At 37.4% G+C, this 23,447-nt stretch overlaps 2 protein-coding genes across 13 annotated transcripts in view; one reads left to right on the top strand and one right to left on the bottom strand.

The window, feature by feature from the left end:
* DPP8 (dipeptidyl peptidase 8) overlaps positions 1-23,447 on the top strand; it is a 62,921-nt gene that overhangs the window by 24,226 nt on the left and 15,248 nt on the right. For all 12 annotated transcript variants that reach the window (XR_009051418.1, XR_009051419.1, XR_009051420.1 and 9 more), the window contains 10 exons: positions 2,441-2,614; positions 3,421-3,589; positions 9,951-10,061; positions 11,096-11,224; positions 12,726-12,787; positions 14,672-14,772; positions 15,401-15,578; positions 16,464-16,623; positions 20,533-20,612; positions 23,121-23,273. Coding sequence is in view for 9 of the 12 variants with exons in the window: in XM_057722892.1 (XP_057578875.1) it covers positions 2,441-2,614; positions 3,421-3,589; positions 9,951-10,061; positions 11,096-11,224; positions 12,726-12,787; positions 14,672-14,772; positions 15,401-15,578; positions 16,464-16,623; positions 20,533-20,612; positions 23,121-23,273 (1,317 nt within the window). In the remaining 3 variants the exon portion in view is untranslated. The remainder of the gene's footprint in view (positions 1-2,440; positions 2,615-3,420; positions 3,590-9,950; positions 10,062-11,095; positions 11,225-12,725; positions 12,788-14,671; positions 14,773-15,400; positions 15,579-16,463; positions 16,624-20,532; positions 20,613-23,120; positions 23,274-23,447) is intronic.
* LOC130845535 (arginine vasopressin-induced protein 1-like) lies at positions 11,864-12,427 on the bottom strand. Its single transcript, XM_057722897.1, has one exon. The coding sequence runs from the start codon at positions 12,376-12,378 to the stop codon at positions 11,932-11,934; it is 447 nt and encodes a 148-aa protein (XP_057578880.1). The 5' UTR covers positions 12,379-12,427; the 3' UTR covers positions 11,864-11,931.

The following is a 23,447-nucleotide window of genomic DNA, read 5'->3' as shown; positions in this document are numbered from 1 at the left end:
ATGATGTTCAGGGAGAATAAGAGGGGAGAGATTAAAATATAATTATATACTCAAAATTGTTCTTGGCGTCAGTGGAAACAGTCTTTTCTTTTCTTTTTTTCTTCAGATCTTTATTGGAGTATAATTGCTTTACACTGTTGTGCCAGTTTCTGCTGTACAATAAAGTGAATCAGCTGTATTTTATGCATATATCCCCATATCCCCTCCCTCTTGAGCTTCCCTCCCACCCTCTATCCCACACTTCAGGTCATCACCAAGCATCGAGTTGATCTCCCTGAGCTATGCAGCAACTTCCCACCAGCTGTCTGTTTTACATTTGGTAGTGTATGTATGTCAGTGCTACTCTCTTACTTTGTCCCAGCTCCCCACCCCACCCCATCCTCAAGGCTGTTCTCTACGTCTGTGTCTTTATTCTTGCCCTCCTACTGGGTTCATTGGTACCATGTTTTTTTTAAGACTCCATATATATGCATTAGCATACAGTATTTGTTTTTCTCCTTCTGACTACTTCACTCTGTATGACAGACTCTGTGTCCATCCACCTCACTACAAATAACTCAATTTCGTTCCTTTTTATGACTAATATTCCATTGTATGTATATACCACATCTTCTTTATCCATTCATCTGTTGATGGGCGTTTAGTTTGTGTCCATATCCTGGCTATTGTAAATAGTGCTGCAGTAAACATTGGGGTGCATGTATCTTTTCGAAATTTGGTTTTCTCCGGATATATAAACTTGGCTGCTTTTTTTTAAACTTTATTTGTTTATTTATTTATTATTTTATTGGCTGTGTTGGGTCTTTTTTGCTGTGCGCGGGCTTTCTTTTTAGTTGCTGTGAGCGGGGGCTACTCTTCGTTGCAGTGAGCGGGCTCCTCATTGCTGTGGCTTCTCTTGTTGCAGAGCATGGGCTCTAGGTGCGTGGGCTTCAGTAGTTGCAGCACATGGGCTCAATAGTTGTGGCTCATGGGCTCTAGAGCGCAGGCTCAGTATTTGTGGAGCACAGGCTTAGTTGCTCCGTGGCATGTAGGATCTTCCCAGATCAGGGATCAAACCCGTGTCCCCTGAATTGGCAGGCAGATTCTCAACCACTGCGCCACCTAGGAAGCCCCAACTTGGCTACTTTTAAAGTATCAGGCCTTGGGAGTTCCCTGGCAGTCTAGTGGTTAAGACTCTGTGCTTCTACTGCAGCAGGCTAGGGTTTGGTCCCTGGTCAGGGACCTAAGATCCTACAAGCCAGGGCACAGCCAAATAATATAACATAACATAACATTAGTATTAGTCCTTGGTAGCAGAAACCATGTCTGTTTCCCTTATTTACCATTCTTTTATTTATCCCTTTATTTATCATAAAGAGCTCTTAGTGAGGGAAGATGTAGATGTAAATTTTTGAAAGTAGCACTTACTAGATTTGTTTTCTTTATATTTATTTTTAAATTTTATATATGTATCAAATAATATTTTTAATTTGAGAAGGGCCCTCCTCATCATCAATCATTAATTACAAATATTCTTTGAGGGAGCTTTTAACAGATACTTTAGGTAGGAAAACAAAATCAGATTCTGCTCTCAAGTTTTCTTTTTTTTTTAAATGTGTTTCTAGTCAGAAATACTGAAAAAAGGGAAAAACGAAACCATAGCCAAATGAGCCAAATAAGATAGTAACTCATATAAATTTCAAAGAAGAGATCACTGTACACCATAGTGGATCAGGAAATTTTCCTGACCAGTGTTGAATTAGGGCTAAGGTTTTGGGATATCAGTAAAACTTGGATGGATAGAAAGAAAAATGGCCTCTCGGCAGGGAATAGGGCGGGGAGTGGAATAAAGGCCAGGAGGCAGAACACCACATATTGGGTTTTACATCGTCGATGTGACAAAACTGACCTAAGATTTTATTAAAGCAGTATTGGTGGATGTAGTGGAAAGGTACTAATGACAGCTGATATTTGAGAACTCTACTCTGTGCCAATCATTTTACATATTTTTATCTATGTTAATCTTCACAAAGCTAAGGTAGATGATTTATTACTACTTTGAAAATGAATAAAATTAGTATTGAAGAAATTAAGCTACTTGCCCAAAGTCAGAATTCTAATGAGGGTCAAAGCCTAGGTTCAAACTACTTGACTTCAAAATCTGCTCTTAAATGCATGCAAAAGTGCTATATATATTTAAGTTGTAGAAGATCTTGAATGCCAAGCCAAGGTGATGAGACTTAATTCTTGCTCTCTAATGTGTACAGTAATCATCTAGGGACCCTTTACCAAGAAATTTTTCAGCAGACTTCCTAGAATTAATCTGTTTAAAGTTGCTGGCAAATTTTGGGATCACTGAAAATGTAAACTCAATAATACTGGAGATGCTAGAATTTCAGTGCTAAAAGCAAAAGGCCAGCTTTCAGAAGACTGGAATAGGAGACTTCTCTTTCTGTATTAGGCAACACTGGACTATGGGATGTATTCTCGAGAAGAAGAACTATTGAGAGAAAGAAAACGCATTGGAACCGTTGGAATTGCTTCTTATGATTATCACCAGCGAAGTGGAACATTTCTATTTCAAGCTGGTAGTGGAATTTATCACGTAAAAGATGGAGGGCCACAAGGATTTACTGTAAGTTGATGTTACTACTTGATAAATCTGTTTTGGGGTCCTAAAGTTATTTGCATCCAAATCAGAAAGGTAATTAAACTAAAAAATTCTGTTCACCAGTTGTTTACTACCAATTTAGTAGTAAAACAAGAAATATGGGTATTAATTTCCAATTTCAAGAGTTAATAATTTTTTCAGTGCCATTATAGAATTTTAAAATGCTAAAAACACGTGCTGTGTAGGAAGAGATAGTTTGGGCCTCAGTGCCATTTTTTGAATAAGTGCTGAGGTGGATTTCCAGAGATAATGATATCACAAGGCAGTCCCTTTTCAGTTCCCCTAAAAGCTTAATTCATCTCAATAAATGATTTTAAATGTTTGATTTTATCCCAGACAATTTTTAATGTGATATTAGAACTATTCTGTTGTGATGATTCTGGCTTTCATTACATTTTTATGAGCAAACTATTTTACACTAGTAAAATTAATTAGGAATATTTAATAAGTGAAGTAGTCAAATAAGTGTTTAATAAAAGCATGTAACAAACAATAATTACTCTATTAAACAGGTTTGGGCAACAGAATTTATGAAATGTTCTTATTTTGTCTTTATTTCTGCTTCTGTTATGCTTAGCTTATTAATTCATAGAACAAAAAAAAAAAGAGTCCTTTCTTATAAGTTAAGGCATATGAAAGTACATTTTTCTGGAGAGCATTATCATAGCTTATATTATACTTGGGATTATTATTCATTTTATGGGAAGAGTGCTGGTAAACAAATATGTATCAGCCTGATTCTTGCCTTTAAATGTTGTTTACTTTTCTAGCAACAACCCTTACGGCCCAATTTAGTGGAGACTAGTTGTCCCAACATTCGGATGGATCCAAAATTATGCCCAGCTGATCCAGACTGGATTGCTTTCATACATAGCAATGATATTTGGATATCCAACATTGTAACGAGAGAAGAAAGGAGGCTCACTTATGTGCACAATGGTAATTTAAGTCCTTCAAATCTACTTTCCTGAAAAGTATTTTTAAAATTTAATTTGCTTTTGCTTACATTTTGAAATTGAAGCAGGCTGGGTGACCTTTATATATATATATATATTTTTATATTTATTTATTTATTTAATTGGCTGTATTGGCTCTTCGTTGCTGCACAGGGGTTTTCTCTAGTTGTGGTGAGCAAGGGCTACTCTTTGTTGTGATGCGTGGGCTTCTCATTGCGGTGGCCTCTCATTGCAGAGCACGGGCTCTAGGCACGTGGGCTTCAGTAGTTGCAGCACATGGGCTCAATAGTTGTGGCTCACAGGCTCTAGAGCACAGGCTCAATAGCTGTGGCACACGGGCTTAGTTGCTCCACGGCATGTGATATCTTCCTGGAGCAGGGCTTGAACCCGTGTCCCCTGCCTTGGCAGGCGAATTCTTACCCACTGCGCCACCTAAAGTCCCAATCTTTATATTTTAAATTTAAATCTTTAAAATTAAAAAAGACAGAAGTACAGTGGATAACTGATATATACCACCTATATAATGCTCCCTTGTTTTAATGGTCATTTTCAGACAGCACAACAGTAGCACCTCTGACATGATTGTTCTTTTGACCTAATAAGACTATCAGAATTTCCCCCAAACTCTTCTGATTAAAATAAAATTTAATTTAAAAATTAATCTTGTTTTTAGGAAAACAAACAGAAAAACCTAATACACGCTATAAGAACTACCTAAAAATTTATCTCCCCTTTTTGGAGAGCCTGCTTAGTTATTTTGTCACAATAGGAGAAATAAAACTTTCTGTATTGTGGAAATATTTAATTTTTATTGACGTGACTATAATAATGCTAAGCACTACTGAAAGCACAGAAAAGATGTAGGTACTTTTCTCTAAAGCTTTTATACAAATGAAAGATGGGAAATAGTGTATTACTTTTTTTTTTCTTTGAACATGTGAAACATACCTTAAGATTAAGCTCCATAGTGAAAGATGGTCACTATAAAAATTTATTTGTCCAACCTTTCCATAATTTAATGTTCATAAAACTGGTTTTGTAGGCATCATCCTTAAGAAATTATTTTGGAATATGATAGTGTATTGACAGCAAACAGTTTTTTCATCATTAGGATAATCAGTGTTATAGAAGAAGCCTTTTCCTGAGCAATTTACCTTGATAGAAAGGGCACTGAATTAGGAGTCAAGAAATCTGTTCTAACTATGCAACCAACAAAGATATATCAAGTTCCTATGTGCCAGGCAATGTGACAGGAACTAAGGATACAGAACTGAAGAAGGCATAGTCCTGGCTCTCAAGGAAACTTTATAAACAAATAACAAAACAGAATGATAAGAAGCAAACATTGGGGACAATGAGAGCACCAGTGAAGGGGTAGTGGTCAGGAAAGGCTTGCCTGAAGAAATGATAATTAAACTGATCTTAAATAGTGACTATACGTTAGCCAGTACACTCCAAGCAGGGGGACTGCATGAGAAAGGTCTTGATGCAGAAGGCACCGTGGTTTGTATAAGTTAGAAGCAGTCTTATGGTCCTAAAGCATGAGGTATGAGTCACGATGTAGGGAAAGATAAGGCTGGCAGATAAGAGGAGTCAGGAGAAGGGTAGGCTATATCTTATGTAAATGAACATGGCCTTTATCCTGATGTGGGGATTCATTGAAAAGTTTTTAGCAGTTAAGTAATGAGGTCAGAGTCATATTGTAGATAAATTGTTCTGAATACTTTGTGAAAGTTATATGTGAGAAGTACAAGTCTAGAGGCAGGGACACCAAAGCTTGACTGTTGTAATTATCCAGGTTTTACAGCCTATAACTAGAGTGTAGGATAGAGAAAAGGAGGTGGCGTAGGGAAAATTTTAAGTAAAAACTACATGTTCTGGTGTTTAACGTGTCTCCATCTGGAGTCAGGGAATCAGGACAGCTACCACTGGCAATAGAAAGGTTAGGTTAATAGTTAGTAAAACTGGGCTGGAAATCCTAGCCATTTGTTCATGTTTTCAACAAACATTAAACACTCACTATGTACTAGTTATTGTACTTGAGGCTGGGACTGCAAAGCTTTTACAGTAAGTGTTAGAAATAAGGTATTTTGGGACTTCCCTGGTGGCTCAGTGGTTAAGAATCCACCTGCCAGTGCAGGGGACACCAGTTTGAGCCCTGGTCCAGGAAGATTCCACATGCCACAGAGCAACTAAGCCTGTGCACCACAACTACTGAGCTCATGCTTCACAACTACTGAAGCCCGCACACCTAGAACCCGTGCTCCACAACAAGAGAAGCCACTGCAATGAGAAGCCTGCGCACCACAATGAAGAGTAACCCCTGCTTGCCGCAACTAGAGAAAGCCCATGTACAGCAATGAACACCCATCACAGCCAAAAACAAACAAACAAACAAACAAACAAAGAAACAAAAAGAAATAAGGCATTTTTTTAGTCTACATATTTTTTTCTTCTGTAGAATTGTTTTCCACACGAATTATTGTGAAGATTGGCCGAATTTAAAGTAGAAACCACTGAGATCCTGTTGGATGCTAGAATAGTGTTTTATTAATTTCTGTGCATATAGGTATGTGGTATATTTATTATTTTCAGGATTAGTGTAGTAGTTAAAAATACAGTCTAGAACTGGAGTATCTGAATTTGAGTCCCAGATCTACCATTTTTTAGCTCTGTTACTTTGAGTAAGTTATTTAACCTATCTCTTTGTCTCCATATCTATAAAAACATTAATTAATAGCATGTCATCTTAGGGTTGTTATTGAGGTGTTAATATTTGTGAAGTGTAGGACTTCCCTGCTGGCACAGTGGTTAAGAATCCACCTGCCAATGCAGGAGACGCGGGTTTGATCCCTGATCTGGGAATATCCCACATGCCACGGAGCAACTAAGCCCATGCACCACAGCTACTCAGCCTGTGCTCTAGAGTCTGCAAGCCACAAGCACTGAGCCCGCGTGCTGCAGCTACTGAAGCTCACATGCCTAGAGCCCATGCTCACAACAAGAGAAGCCACCACAATGAGAAGCCCACACACTGCAACCAAGAGTAGCCCCCACTCGCCACAACTAGAGAAAGCTGGTGCGCAGCAACAAAGACTCAGTGCAGCCATGAATGAATGAATGAATATTTGTGAAGTGCTTGGGACAGGGTCTGAAACATAGTAAGCGCTATTTAAGTGTTTGTTTAGATAGAAAGGTAGGTAGCAAGTAAGCGTCATCATTCTTATTCCTCTTATTCACCATAGGTTTCCAAATGAAAGTCCCCTTTTGGATAGGTTTAGTCAGTCAGCACGTGCATTTGTTTATTCTCTAACTAGCATAATAGAGGAATTTAAAAGTAATGTAGGACTTCCCCAGTGGTGCAGTGGTTAAGAATCCGCCTGCCAATGCAGGAGATACGGGTTTGATCCCTGGTCTGTGAAGATCCCACATACTGCAGAGCAACTAAGCCCGTGTGTCACAACTACTGAGGCTGTGCTCTAGACCCGGGAGCCACAACTGCTGAGCCCGAGTGCTGCAACTGCTGAAGCCCGCTCGCCTAGAGCCTGAGCTATGCAACAAGGAAGCCACTGCAATGAGAAGTCTGTGCACCAAAGAGTAGCCCCCGCTCACTGCAACAAGAGAAAGCCCCCAGGCAACAACAAAGACCCCAAAACAGCCAAATAAATAAATTTTAAAGAATAAAAGTAATGTAATACCAGGACCTCTATGGTGGTCCACTGGTTAAGAACCCGCCTTCTGATGCAGGGGATGTGGGTTTGATCCCTGGTTGGGGAACTAAGATCCCACGTGCCTCAGGGCAACTAAGCCTGTGCACCACAACTGCTGAGCATGTGGGCCACAAGTAGAGAGCCTGTGTGTCACAAGTAGAGAGCCTGTGTGCCACAACTAGAGGGGAGCCTGTGTGCTGCAGCAGAGGAACCTGCATGCCACAATGAAGGTCCCAAGTACCACAACTAAGACTCAATGCAGCCAAAAATAAAATAAATATTTTAAAAAAAAAGTAACATTAATACTAACCTCTACTCTCAAAGGACGTATCTTATTGGGAGAACAAGGTGATACCATTTATTCATCTAATCAATCTTAGTAATTGAGGTCTGTGGTAAATAATAGGGAGATATAGATGAGCGATACATATTCTCACATCTAAAGGAGATCAAAATGTAAAACAGTATGGAAGGTATAACTTTAGAGTAGTTGAAGGATCCAAGAAAACTGAGCGCTGGTTTTGGCTATATCATTAATTCCAAAATTCAGAAACTGAAAACTGAGCTTAGTTTTCATTAGGTTGGTGCTAAAATTCATTTGGTGGCAAAACCTGACCTGAACTGAGCTGAGGATATTTATAATCTTAATCCTACTTAGTGTGCCTATTCCTAAATTTGCTGCAGGAATATTACTGTATTTGATTACAGGTATTTGATTACCTTGCCAGAGATGTGACATAATTATGTGTAGATGTATAAATATGAAAAACTCCCCCAAATTCTGAGTTCTAAAAACATCTGGACTCAAAATTTTTGGATAAGGGGTTATTGGTTCATATTGCACATTCGTTTCAGACAATATATAGAAAATACAGATAAGAAAAAATGATACTTTGAAACTTGCCTATAAAATTAAAATCACTGTGAGATGTTACTACACACCCGTTAGAACACCAGATGTTGGAGAGGAATTTTCATACATTGCTAGTAAGAATATAGAATAATACAGATACTTTGGAAAACTGTGTGGCAGTTTCTTATAAATTTTTTTTTTATAAATTTATTTTATTTATTTATTTATTTATTTATTTATTTATTGGCTGTATTGGGTCTTCTTTGCTGCACACGGGCTTTCTCTAGTTGCAGCGAGCAAGGGCTACTCTTCGTTGTGGTGTGTGGGCTCCTCATTGCCGTGGCTTCTCTTGTTGCGGAGCACAGGCTCTAGGCACATGGGCTTCAGTAGTTGTGGCACATAGACTCAGTAGTTGTGGCTCACAGGCTCTAAAGTGCAGGCTCAATATTTGTGGCACACGGGCTTAGTTGCTCCACAGCATGTGGGATCTTCCTGGAGCAGGGATCGAACCCGTGTCCCCTGCATTGGCAGGCAGATCCTTAACCACTGCACCACCTAGAAAGCCCTCATAAATTTAACCATAAATTTATCACACTACCCAGCCATTCCAGTCCTAGGTCTTTATTCAAAAGTGAAAACACATGTCCACAAAGATTCTTATACGAGAGTAATCATAGCATCTTTATTCGTAATAACAACTAGAAGCCACTCAGATGTCCATTAACAGATGAATGGATAAAAGAACTTGGTATACAATGGAATATCACTCAGCAACAAACAGTATATACTGTATGACTTCACTTACATGAAATTCTGGAATATGCAAAACTAACCTGTGGTGATAGAAATCAGATCAATGGCTGCTGCTGAGATAGGAATGAACGTTGACTGGGAAGGGGCATGAGAAAACATTCTGGGGTGTTGGAAATATTCTGCATCTTGATAGGGTGTGGTTATACAAGTATATACATTTTTCAAAATAAATAGTACACTGAAGACTTTGTAAATTATAAAGCAGTTTTTTTTAAAAAGTTGTTCATAAGTCTATTTGGAGAGGACCACATTTTGATTTATATCCCGACACTTTAAAAAATATGTTATTTGTATAACATTTTTATAAATGGAACCACAGTGTACGTTGTTTAGTAATATGCTTTTTAAAATTCAAGTATATTATAAACATTTTCCTATGTCATGAAATCTTATGTAATTATGGCTTTGTGGTTTTTTAGATTTTGTTTTTAAAGCAAGAGTTCCCTTCAGACTATTTGCTGGAAACCTAAGTGTAAAACAGATAAAAGTTCATTGCTTTGGTTAAATAAGAGGAAAGGAAGGGAAGAGAAGTAGTGAATTACATGATCTGTAAGACCCCATTGTAGGTCTAAAGATGTGCTTCTCTGTGTAGGAGAGTTACAAGTCACCATGACCCTTTTCGTGTATTCTTTTTCCCATGGTCCTAGCTAAATGGGAAAATAATAACTAACATTTATGGAGCACGTACTATGGCTCAGGCTTTATTCTAATTACTTGATGTAAAGTAACTTATTTAATCCTCTTATTCCCATTTATAAATGGGACACTGCAGTGGAACATGATGAGTGATTTGCCCAGAGTCAGTCATTTAATAAATAATGGAACCCAGATTTGAATTCAGTCCATTTGGCTCCACAGTTCAACACTGGTACCATAGCTGCCTTTCCAAATAAACGGAATCTTTCTGCTTTGTACCTATGAAAAGATAGAGAACTTCCTGTGATAATTTTGCGTTTATGTTTGCCTAGAGCTAGCCAACATGGAAGAGGATCCCAGATCAGCTGGAGTTGCTACTTTTGTTCTTCAAGAAGAATTTGATAGATATTCTGGTTATTGGTGGTGTCCAGAAGCTGAAACAAGTAAGAGGGTTCAACATAATATACTATAGGTCAATGAAAGTGTTATGAGATTCAACTACCAGTTAGTTAACTGCACATATTCTTAATTCTGAATAGTAGATTCTGAAGTGATGAAGATTGGATCCTACCAGTAGTTATTTAGAATATTCAGGCTATATCCCACCATAATGAATTCTTATAAAAAACAGTTGTATTGTGGTTCAGTACCCCAGGTCCTTCAACTCTCCTTGCCAGTTTTTCATCTGGAAGCTGGTTGGTGGCAACATTGGTGGCAAAATAAAAAATACCACCCCTTGGGATTTCCCTGGTGGCACAGTGGTTGGGAATCTGCCTGCCAATACAGGAGAGACAGGTTTGAGCCCTGGTCTGAGAGGATCCCATATGCCACAAAGCAGCTAAGCCCGTGTGCCACAACTACTGAGCCTGTGCTCTAGACCCGAGAGCCACAACTACTGAGCCTGAGTGTCACGGCTGCTGAAGCCTGTATGCCTAGAGCCCGTGCTCCGCAACAGGAGAAACCACAGCAATGAGAAGCCCGTGCACCACAGCAAAGAGTAACTCCCACTTGCCGCAACTAGAGAGAGCCCGCCTGCAGCATCAAAGACCCAAAAGCAGCCTAAGTAATTAATTAATTAATTTAAAAAATACCAACTCTTAATGGAGGTTGCTGTAAAAGTGTAGGATTGACTAGAGAGCCTGCATAAACAGTTGGCCGAATTAATGTGTGAGTGGATCAGAAAGAAAGGGCACAAATTCCTCCTTTTTCTTGGTGAATTCACAAGTATTTTACTAGCTGAGAAACAGCTCTCTAGAGCAGTAGCTTTCAAACTTTTTGACTGTGGTCTGCTTAGAAATTTGCTTTACATTCTATTCTAGCCTAATACATTGTACATATACTCTATACATAAATGGCAGCATATTTTATACATAAACTGTTTTTCACTATGAGAAGTATGATACTAGAGGGAATGGTCAATTATGATTACTTTCTGGCATAATTCTCCTAAATTTTCAATATTTAATTTCCTTTTAAGCTCTCAGTGGCAGTAAAATTCTTAGAATTCTGTATGAAGAAAATGATGAATCCGAGGTGGAAATTATTCATGTTACATCCCCTATGTTGGAAACAAGGAGGGCAGATTCATTCCGTTATCCTAAGACAGGTACGGTATTCCATTGGCATTTATATTCACTCTTCCCTAGTCAAACAAGATTCTTTCTGCATTCATCCAAAGGTATGGTCAACATTGATCCTTTACAGACTTAGTAAGGACAGGTTGTTTGTTACATGTCTCTGAAGTAGATTTTTTACTTACAGACTGGTCCTTTTTAATTACTTCAATGGTGGGGAAGAACACAAAACTGATTATTTCAAGGAATGAATAAAGAAGCGTCTTTGCTAGGAAATATTTTTAAGGGATTATGTTTTGGTTTTTTTTTTTTGATGCAAGTGGTTTTATTTTGTTACTTAAACTACGTTTTCCTTGTGCTGGCCTGAAGGGGCAGGGCTGTGGGACAAGCTGCTGGACCACAGATTACAGTCATGGCAGGAGGGTTAGTAGCAGGAATGGTGAGATGCTGAGTTTGAGAGCCTGTCACTTGACTCCCAGGGGAATATCGTGCAGCCCAGGTATAATGTTAAATTGGAAAGGGCTGAGGCAGGAACAGTCCCTGTTTCTCCTCAATCTGGTGAGGAATGGGCCTCATATAACAGCTCAGTGGGAGCCTCCGGGCCTGTTCTGACTCAAGCAGGCTAGTGGCACCAGTGGGGCTGTCTGCTTCAGCTCTCTTCTTCGCCTCCCCCCACCCTTTGGCAAAAGTCCCTGTGAATCCTGGGGAAGATACAGCCATTCCAAGCCCCTTCCCTGGATCAGTGTCTGATCTGATGGAGGTAGCCTGTGGGACCTGGCTTCCTCCAGTTCCGGCGGATCCTGGCACTGGTCCTCCTAGAGTTCAGATACTGCTCATTGGACGTCATCTCCGTGGCACTGCTCTGTGGGTCAGCTGTGGGAGTGCGGGGCTCTGCGATCCTGAGCCGGCTGCAGTAGTGTAGTGAGGGGCCCAGGGCCTTCTGCCGAGGGGGCCTCTTCCTGCTTAGGCTCTTCAAGGCCTCTGCCACACGGTGGTCCCCTGCACACTCCCAGACGATCTGTGCTCGTTCCTCGGCCAGCTGGTCCCCACTGCGCTGAAACAGGCCCTGGATCTGCAGCAGCTCAGCATCCTGCAAGATGTTGGCCAAGGCCTGCTTGCGGCCCTGGGCCTCCGTCGGGGCCTGCCAGGGGGGCGGCTTGCTGACCACAGAGGCGGGGGTCCCCATCCTGGCCGCCCGAGGCGGGCCACCTCGGTCACAGCCACGGCTCCCCGGAGAAAGCTGGGATTATGTTCTTAATAAATTAGTTATTTTTTCCCATGTTGCTATTTCAATTGTAAAATGATACAGAATTTCCCTTCATTACATACCAACTCATGATGTTTTTCAGCTTTTTTTAATAGCTATATTAAAAATTATGAATTTGAAATGGAGTTTTGAGATCCTTATTCAATAAAGTCCTGACTATATGCAACATTCCTGATTTGACTAAAGTATAAAAATGATTGATCTAGCAAAATTAGTTTGAATAATTTTGTATATGCATTATTATTCATTTATGTTTCTTTCTAAAGGCACAGCAAATCCAAAAGTCACTTTTAAGATGTCAGAAATACTGATTGATGCTGAAGGAAGGGTAAGTATAAAATGTTAACTTTTTGTATCATTTGACTACTCTGTCAACAGAGATTTTACGTATGCTTTTTTATTTTTTGGACTTGTTGAACTTGCTGAGACATCTACAGATCATGATTTCAGGTTGACCTGATTTTCTACTTTGAAAACTTTCTGCTGGTTCCTAAGATAGGAATATGGGGATATGCATATTTACCACTCCTTTCCAGTAGTTTTTCCTCTTTGCCTTTGTTAATTCTGCAGATCAATATTTCTTAAATAGTAGTTTTTGACTGGTGAGTTACCTTCTGTGTTGAATAGATGTCTACAGTAGATAAAATATCCCTCATTTCTTTTATACTGCTGCTTTCCATTTGGACAAATGCTTATAAGCTAAATGCACACAAAATTAATTTAAAAACAGTCTTTCTCTGCTAGGCTTTTTTAAACAGGTTTATTGAAATGTAATTTATAGATACATTTTTTAAAATATTTATTTATTTATTTGGCTGTGTCAGTTCTTTTTAGTTGAGGCATGCAGGAATCTTCATTGCTGCATGCAGGATCTACTTCCCTGACCAGGGATTGAACCCGGTCCCCCTGCATTGGGAGCATAAAGTGTTAACCACTGGACCACCAGAGAAGTCCCTGAAAAATATAATTCACATACAATACAGTTCAGTCATTTAAAGTTTAAAATGACCTTTAGTGTATTCACAAAATTGTGCAGCTGTCACCACAATCAATTTTAGAACATTTTCATTACCCCTAAAAGAAATTCACATCCCTTAGTCATCACCCCAAAACCTCCCCATGCCCCTCAACACTGGGCAACCACTAATCTACTTTCTATCAATGGATTTGCCTATTCTGGACATTTCATATACATGAAATCATACAGTATCTAGTCTGAGTTCTTTCACTTAGCATCATGTTTTCAAGCACTAATCATATTACATCATATAACAGCATTTCACTACTTTTTATCACCTAAAAATATTCCATTGTATGGATATACCACATTTTATTTATCCATTCATCAGTTTTAGACATTTGGGTTGTTTCATCTTTTGGCTATTAAGACGAATACTACTGGTAATGTGGGTGTGTAAGTTTTTGTATGGGCATACATTTTCATTTCTCTTGGTTAGATACCTAGGAGTGAAATTGTTGGGTCATATGATAACTTTATGTTTAACCTTTTGGAGGAACTGCCAAACTGTTTTCCAAACTGGCTGCACTAGTTTATGTTTCCACCAGCAGTATATGAGGTTTCTATCTTTTCCACATCTTCATCAACTCTTATTGTTGTTTGTCTTATAGCCATACTAGTGGATTTGAAGTTGCATCTTATTGTGGTTTTGATTTACTTTTTTATGATGGCTAATGATGTTGAGCATCTTTTCATGTGCTTATTGGCCATTGGTATATCTTCTTTGGAGAACTATTCAGAACTATTTGTCCATTTTTTAAAGCTTATATTTTAAATTGTGTTAGGTAGGCTATTAAGGGAAAAAAGTTTGCTTACTCGGGACCATTTCATTAATATATTACACAAATAGTATTTTAAGCTAAAATATTAGGAACTAGGGACTATTATTTTTCTTGGATACTGCAGTCAATAAAGTGATTAAAATCTGATTTTACCGGTTATTATAAAGAGTTCTGTTAGTATAAGCTCATAGGAAAAGACTTTTAGACTATGCTGATTCTTGTAGTTAGAACTTTTTTAGGTGTAAAAAGCACCAGTGTAGGTAACCCACAACTTAAACTGCTGGTTTTGCTAATCCTGTGTACCTAAGACTAAATGTTATCATGCTGTTAAATATAGTGATTTAAGTAGACTGATAAGCTAGTTACTTATCTCAGTCTTCTATAACTAGATTCCTTTTTTCTTTTTTAATAGATTATAGATGTCATAGATAAGGAACTAATTCAGCCTTTTGAGATTCTATTTGAAGGAGTTGAATATATTGCCAGAGCTGGATGGACTCCAGAGGGAAAATAGTGCGTATGTTAAATTGTCACTTCTTTACAAATAATTTAGTTTTCCTTTCCATTGGAGCTGCCTTCATGTGTAAATTTGCAGTGTGGTTAGTTCTGCACAAAGAATTTTTCCCAAAATAAGTGGACTTCTAATCCTATAAGCATAGGTGCATTACATTTTAATTCTATCTCTTAGACAGTCACAGTTTCACAGTATTATTTGTGGTTAAATTGTATGACTTTTAGCCTCGCATGTAAGTACGTATTTTTTTTAATGTGTAATTTAAACAGAAATATTTGTAGGGCCTTATGTGAAGATGATTATATGTAGTTCCTGTGTCTAATGTGGACCACAGGAGTTTCACAAGGCATTTGTTGACATTAAAGGGAGAAAACAATTTCAAAGGCCATCTGTGAATTTGGAAATTTAAAGAAAATTACTTTTAAAAACTCTACTCAAGCTTAACTTTTAAAAATAAGTGTAGAGTAAGCTAATGCTTTTAATTAGCTGTTTGTAAGTGATAATTTAACATATACTAAAGCAATACTTTACAGAAATAATGGATGGGTGCTAGGGGAAAGATTAGTGGAATATTCATTTTCTGAGAGCGTGCTTTATTTCGTGCTTTTCTTTTGTCTTTTTAAATAGTGCATGGGCCATCCTACTAGATCGCTCCCAAACTCGCCTACAGATAGTGTTAATCTCACCTGAATTATTTATCCCAGTAGAAGATGATGCCATGGAAAGACAGAGATTCATCGAGTCAGTGCCTGACTCTGTGACACCACTGATTATCTATGAAGAAACAACAGACATCTGGATAAATGTATGCATGTTTTCTTGTACTTGGTTTAAGTATTTTTGCAGAATACTAAAGCAATGAAGCTCGATAGCAAACTATCAAAATGAATTTTTTAAGTTTCAAAGTAACCTTGAATGTTATTTGCTTAGTTTGAACATTTCAAATTGGAATTTTGGTTCCAGAATGGGGAATGGTTTGTAGATAAAAGGTAGATGCCATTGAAGTGACATCTTCCTGGCTGCAGAATTGCCCTTGTTTCTGGATGCATCGAATATTGAAAACACAGCCTCATCAGTGCCTCTGAGAGGACCGCAAGAGTCCTGTTGAGAAAAGACTTTCTCTTTAAGTTGGCAAACTATACCAAAATATACCAGTTTTGGATTGAATTTTTCATTTTCCAGTTTAGTGGAAGAACTTAAACAAGATACAAAATAAATAAAGCCAGCTCACTCCCTGGCTGAATGTAGGCTTCATATGATTCACCTAAAACAGATGAACATCTGTTTTCCCTTGAACTGTTAGAATATTTCTCTCTGGAAAAGAAAAGTAAAAAACATTTTTTCCTCATCATTTCTGTAATAAGATTTATATCATTAAACAAACTTCGTGCCATGTTTCAAAGAAGTGCAGAGATGGTAATAAACAGCTTTTGGTCTGATTTTTCTTTTTTCTCCATTTGGAAACATTTCTCAATAAATTTTTTTATGAAGTTTTTGACTAATAAAGTAAGATAAATATGAAAGGCCCAGGCAAAATCTATAATTGTACATATACCATACCCCCTAGCCTGACAGTTATTCATATTTCAGAGTATGTTTATCAAGGAATTCTTCTTTCTCTGACTTAATTGAATTGTTTATGTAGTATTTTCATTAATGTATATAGTAAATTAAGCTATTCGTTTTACAGATCCATGACATCTTTCATGTTTTTCCCCAAAGTCATGAAGATGAAATTGAATTTATTTTTGCCTCTGAATGCAAAACAGGTTTCCGTCATTTATATAAAATCACATCCATTTTAAAGGAGAGCAAATACAAACGATCTAGTGGTGGGCTGCCTGCCCCAAGTAAGAAATCCTTTTTGATTTATAAAGGGGGAAATGTTGGGGGCAGAGGTGGGAGGGGCAGGGTAATGTAATGTCTTTCTTGTGAACTTTATGAGCATAGGACAAAGTTCTTGATGGATACATAATAAACTATTAATAGTGGGTAATCTCTGGGTATTGGGATTACTTATTTTTACTTTCTCTTTTTGCCTTGACTATATTTTTTGTTTAAAGTGAGTTTATATAATTTTTAGATTGAAAAAGCTACTTTTAAAATGTTACAAGATTACTAGATATTTGTGCATACTAGATTTTTTTTATACTGTCTGCATCTACACTGAAGTTGATTTATAGGTATAGCTCTTCAGATTGATATAATTACATTTCCCAAAGTGAAATTAAATATTATGTCAGCTGAAGTTAATTTCTTTTAAAAAAGTGATGCTTTTCCTTCTGGGAAATGTAATACAGAATGTGTAAACCTAGAAAAAATGAAATGGTGCATGAATACTTATGTGTTTTTAAAAAATTGAGTTATGGTTTTCTGCTTTAATAATATAGAGTTTGTTTTGGAATAGTAGGCATTTAATGATGTTATGTTATATGCTTTACTGCCATTTGTAACTTAACAACATAGCCATTTTTTAAAATTTGTAGTAAAATATACATAACAAAATTTACCATTTTAACTGTTTTAAGTGTGCAGTTTCATAGCGTTAAGTATATTCATGTTGTTGTACAACCATCGCCACCATCCATCTCCAGAACTTTTTTCATCTTCCAAAACTGAAACTATCCAATAAATAATACCCAGTTTAGTGGGAAATAAATAATAACTTCACATTCCTCCTTCCCCTCAGCCCCTGGCAACCACTTTCTTCTGTCTCTATGAATTTGACTACTCTAGATACCTCATATAAGTGGAATCATACAGTATCTGCCCTTTTATGACTGGTTTATTTCATTTAGCATAGTGTCTTCAAGGTTCATCCAGGGTGTAGCATGTGTCAAAATGCCCTTCCTCGCCATTATCAAAAAATCTAGAAAGAGTAAATGCTACTGGGAAGGGTGTGGAGAAGAGGGAACCCTCCTGCATTGTAGGTGGGAACGTAAATTGATACAGCCACTATGGAGAACAGTATGGAGGTTCCTTAAAAAACTAAAAATAGAACTACCATATGACCCAGCAATCCCACTACTGGGCGTATACCCTGAGAAAACCGTAATTCAAAAAGATACATGTACCCCAATGTTCATTGCAACATTATTTACAATAGCCAGGTCATGGAAACCACCTAAATGCCCATCAGCAGATGAATGGATAAAGATGTGGCACATATATGCAATGGAATATTACTCAGCCATAAAAAGGAATGAAATTGAGTTATTTGCAGTGAGGTGGATAGACCTAGAGTCTGTCATACAGAGTAAAGTAAGCCAGAAAGAGAAGAACAGATACCATAGGCTAACGCATATGTATGGAATCTTAAAAAACAAAACCGAAAAACACGGTACTGATGAACCTAGGGGCAGGACGAGAATAAAGACGCAAATGTAAAGAATAGTCTTGAGGACACGACAGGGATGGGTTGGGGGCGGGGGGGTTAAGCCAGGACGAAGTGAGAGAGTAGCATAGACATATATACGCTACCAAATGTAAAATAGATAGCTAGTGGGAAGCAGCTGAATAACATAGGGAGATCAACTCTATGCTTGGTGACCTAGAGGGGTGGGATAGGGAGGAGGGGAGGGAGGCTCAAGAGGGAGGGGATATGGGGACATATGTGTAAATACAACCAATTCACTATGTTGTACAGTGGAAACTGCTCAACACTGTAAAACAATTATACTCCAATAAAGACCTGAGGGAAAAAAAGAATAATTATGTTCTAAAAAAATCATCTAAAATAGTTTCTTCAGATTTTGGTAACTAAAAAAAAAATGTCCTTCCTTTTTAAGGTTGAATAATATTCCATTGTATGTATAAACACATTTTGTTTATCTATTCATCTATCCACGAACAGGTGGGTTACTTCTACCTTTTGACTGTTGTGAATGATGTTGTAATGAGCATGGGTAGACAGATAACTGTTTCAGACCCTGCTTTCAATTCTTTGGGTATATACCCAGAAGTGAAATTGCTGGATATGGTAACTTTTTCAGTTTTTTGTAGCTCTTTTTCCATAGCAGCTACATCTTAGTGCATTCCCACCAGCAGTGCACAAAAGTTCCAATTTCTCCACATCCTTGCTAACACTTGTTATTTTCTGGGTGTCATTTTTTTTGTTTGTTTTGGTTTGGTTTTTATTTTATGGAGTGTTTTTGGTAAGAGCCATCCTCATGGGTGTGAATTGGTATGTCATTGTGCTTTTGATTTGCCTTTTCCTAATGATTAGTTAACATTATCATGTTACTTATCCATTTGCTGTATCTTCTTTGGAGAAATGTCTGTTTGAATCCTTTGCTGATTTTTTAGTTGGGTTGTTTATTTTTTCAACACGGCCTTTTAAATATCATTCTTATTTGGGAAACCATGAGCTACATCTTAGGACAGCAAAGTAAATACTGCCTATGACTTTGCTCCTTCTCTTAGCCTAATTTCTTTTTTTTTTTAATCAGACAAAATCTTATATGTCCAGGATGGAGATTTCTTCCCTAAGAGCCTTAGTTTAATTTTGCCCTTAGTGTGAAATTGCCCTCACCAGTCCTTCTGTTAGAAGTTAAATCTACTTTTAGAATTCCACAAAGTTTAGTGATGAAGACTGGTCAAAGAGCTATGAATAGTAGTGAATTGACTATAACAACATTCTTGGGACAGTGATAAAAAGGTGATAACTTAAAATTTTATACTCCCGTTGAAGAATAAAAAGACCTGTCACCTCAGCTAACATTCTTCTCAGAACACCTAGCCTCTGTTCCCTCTCGGTGTCTGTTTCGGGGCCCCTAAGTTTGTCTACCTCTTCTTTGCATTTCCCTCCTTTTTACTTAGTCTTTTACTTAGTCTCCAGATCTTCCTCCTTTTCCTTGATGTCCATTTTATTTTCCTCTTCCCTCCTCTTTTCTTCCGTAAGTGGCTATAATGTGTAACAATTAGTATTTATTATATATTAAATAATATTTATTTTCTGGTGATAAAATTTAAAGTACCAAGTTGAATTTTTGTATCTAAGAAAAAGAAAAGGAGTCTGTTTTTTCAACTGGAGTAAGACCCTACTTAAGATCCCATATCATCTCACCATCTCAGCCTGTCCTCAGCTGTCACTTCCCAGAGCCGGAGCTGGCAGCAGCTAGGCATAGAGCAGTGTTCCATTTTTAACTTCTTCCTTAGGCTGCTGAGAGAACCTCATCTACCAAGACAGAATCTTATAAAGAGAAATGGGACACATTGGTATTTACTATGGTAATACCCAATTTGTTTTTGGCAAATGAAAATCAATTGTATTAAAATTTTCCTTCTCTGGCTTTTTAAGTAGGTTGTCGCATTTCTAGAAGAAATGCCTTATTGACCCATTAGATTTTTCTGTTTGTCTAACTAAAGGTCTAGGAATGCAAGTGCTTTCAAGTTCTTTTCTGTCTTTGCCATAAGAATCTGTTTTGCTGTTTTCACTTTATTTACATGGATTATTCCATTATTATTATGAAGACTCATAACTTGGGATTTTTTTTTAACTATAGAGTTTATATTATGGTGAAGTTCACATAACATTAACCATTTTAAAGTGAACATTTAAAATGAACTGTGGCATTTAGTACATTCACAGTGTTGTGCAGCTACCACCTCTATCTAGTTCTAAAACATTTTCATTACTCCAGACATAACGTTGAATTTTTCAATGTTACCTTTTTGGGAAAAAAAGTTTAGAATACTATTTCTCATTGTTTCATTTGCTTATAGTCTGATGTAAAGTGCTGACTTATATTTATCTTTAGGTGATTTCAAGTGTCCTGTCAAAGAGGAAATAGCAATTACCAGTGGTGAATGGGAAGTTCTTGGCCGGCATGGATCGAATGTATGTTCTTTTATTCCACTGATATGTTTAGTCAACACTGGCTGTGTGTATGCAATACTAAAAATCAATAGTGCAGTTTCATATGACCCCAGTATTTTGAAAATATTTTTAGGGCCTAAAAGAACTCAAGTTGTTGGAAAGGGAGAATCTTAGTTTAAATTAGAAATCTCACCCTGGTATTAGATGTGTTCTGGTTACTAAAGGTCACCATTTTCAAATACAGTGTTGCTACTTAATAAGGAAAGGGCTGGTCCATACTTTTCGACTCTAGCAAAAGTGAGTTAGGATATAGTTTGAAAATTATTTCTAAATCTCTTATAGACTGGTTGTGTCATTTCTACATTAGAAAATGCATTTACTACTTCTGAGGTAGTGATGCTTTTCATTCACCTGTTTATCTTATCTCACAAATTTAAAGTTTCATCTACCACCTGCAAAATATGATGAACATCTGTACAGAGTGTAGATTGATAAGGAAAAGGAGGGAAATCCACCCTCTGTTTCACTCTTGGCCTACAGCTTTCTGTAGCAACTCAATGAATTCTAATTTTTTTTCCTTTTGCCTTTTATAGTACCTTGTGTTTGTTTCAGCTTTCAGTTAGGTGGTCAGTTTCAGGAGATCTCTAAGAAATCCATCCTTTATATATGTGATACATACAGTTAAGTTGATGTATGCTACCAGGATTTAGTGAAGGCCTGTGATCTCAAATTGATTTGGAGATTTACTGAAGGATTTATGTATACTGGTTACTGTAGAAGTCACTTGTAGTCCCCAAGGTGATTAAGGAGAAAGAATGAAGATCCAGGTCCCAGGTTTGTTTTTGTTGGTAAAAACTTTAGAATATGATAGGTGACCTTTAAAATCTCATTTCCACCGAGAGTGTCACCTGGCCTTCTTTTATTAGTGTAAATAAAAATTTACACTCCTGTAAACTTCATGCTCTGTAATGGTTGGATAATACTGAGGGAATCCCAAAAATTGTATTTATGCAGATCTGAACCTTATTTGGGCAACCTAAGTGTCTTTCTACTTTTACTACTTGATATAATGTGCGTCAATTTTATTCTTTATGTCATGCTTATTTATGTGATGTGTTTGTGTCTCTCTTTCTCACTCTTCTATTTTCCCTCTATTTTTGCTTTATTTGTTTTAAGTTACCTTTCCCTTCTCTACTTTTGCCAGTGACCTGTTCACACCCAAAGATTTCTAATGACAGTAATTGAGTAAATCTTTGAGGCTTTTAAGCCCATGTGCCCCTTGGGGTTCTCAAAGTGTGGTCTCTGGACCACAAGGGATTGGCATCACCTGGGAACTTTTTAGAACTACAGATTCTTGGGGCCCCCTCCCACCAGACCTCCTGAATCAAAAAGTCTGGGGATGGGACCCAGAAATCTGTTTCGTAAGCCCCTCAGGTGATTCTGATATTTGTGATTCTGAAACCCTCAGGGGTTTCATGTAAAGTTGCTACATGAAACAAAGAAAAGGGGGTTGAGTGATTAATCAGTTATTTATCCAGTTTTGAAAGGCCTGACTTCCAGCTGCTAGGTCAAGAGCAGAACCAGTGCTGACATTTTGTACAGATTAACACATACCTGTAAAGCTTCATGAATGTTTGTTCTACCTTTTCTTATCCTTTGTATTCTTTCTATGTCATATAGGCCTACTTAATGTCAACTGTGTTTATTTCTGTATCTATGCATGCTAAAAAAATGTTTGTAATGATGAAGAAGAAGCTTCTTGGAGAAAATGTGACATTTAAAAATACTTGCTTTTAGAAATGTACCTGTGTTTTCTTTGCAGTATAAAACAGTTTGAATTTTATTAAGCATCATTGAGTAGGCTGCTAGAAGGTTTTGAAAAGAAACAATCAAAGCCATTTATTTAGAATCTTACTGTAATTTGGGAGGAATATTCAGTGAATTCAGCTGTGAGTATACTTGCAGTTTTTTTGAGTTCTGAATGAAGACTTAAAAGATCCTTCATACTTATTTATAAACTATACCAGTATTGAAACTGATTGAGTGATTGAGTTGTTATTCCCCAACCCAATAGATAAAACATTTTGCAAATTTGTACAAAAGATGAAAAAACCACTACCTAAGAAAATGCTATACTAACTGAGAAATAGGATGCTAAAATTAAACTCTTTTACGTGTGCATGAGTGGTTGACCTAAGCTGTAATATAGGTATTTTTTCTCTGTAAAGGGTTGTCATTTTAATGAAATAATTTTTGTATTTTAAGAAAAGCACGCATTCTAACCATACAGGAAACTACCAATAGCATGCAGCTCAGGCGTCCTTTTACCTTCTGGACAGGATCTATTCTTAGCTGTGAGACATGAACAAAACCAATGCAAGCTTATTAACATTGGTGACAAATTTTTAAAAAGAGGCACAAGGCAAAGGGTGACTCGAATGATTCTGAATAAAATTGGATGTTGTTTATTAAATTACTGGTCTTGCCAAGGTCATACTAGCACTGATTTTTTTGTTGTTATTTTGACAGATCCAGGTTGATGAAGTCAGAAAGCTGGTATATTTTGAAGGCACCAGAGACTCTCCTTTAGAACATCACCTGTACGTGGTCAGTTATGTAAATCCTGGAGAGGTGACGAGGCTGACCGACCGTGGCTATTCCCACTCTTGCTGCATCAGCCGGGTATCAAGTCCCTGTTTGAAAAGGGTTTCCTGTCATATAAAAAACCTCCTACTCATGTAATACTCCTTTTGAATAATGTGAAAATTGGTGAAGTTGGCCTGCAGAAACCTTAGCCTTAATTTTAACTTTAGCATTATATATGTGTATCAGTGGTCAGACTCTTATCACACTCCT

This window comes from Hippopotamus amphibius, chromosome 2, assembly GCF_030028045.1.
Source record: "Hippopotamus amphibius kiboko isolate mHipAmp2 chromosome 2, mHipAmp2.hap2, whole genome shotgun sequence".
NCBI lineage: Eukaryota > Metazoa > Chordata > Mammalia > Artiodactyla > Hippopotamidae > Hippopotamus > Hippopotamus amphibius.
This window is presented reverse-complemented; position numbering and strand designations above follow the sequence as displayed.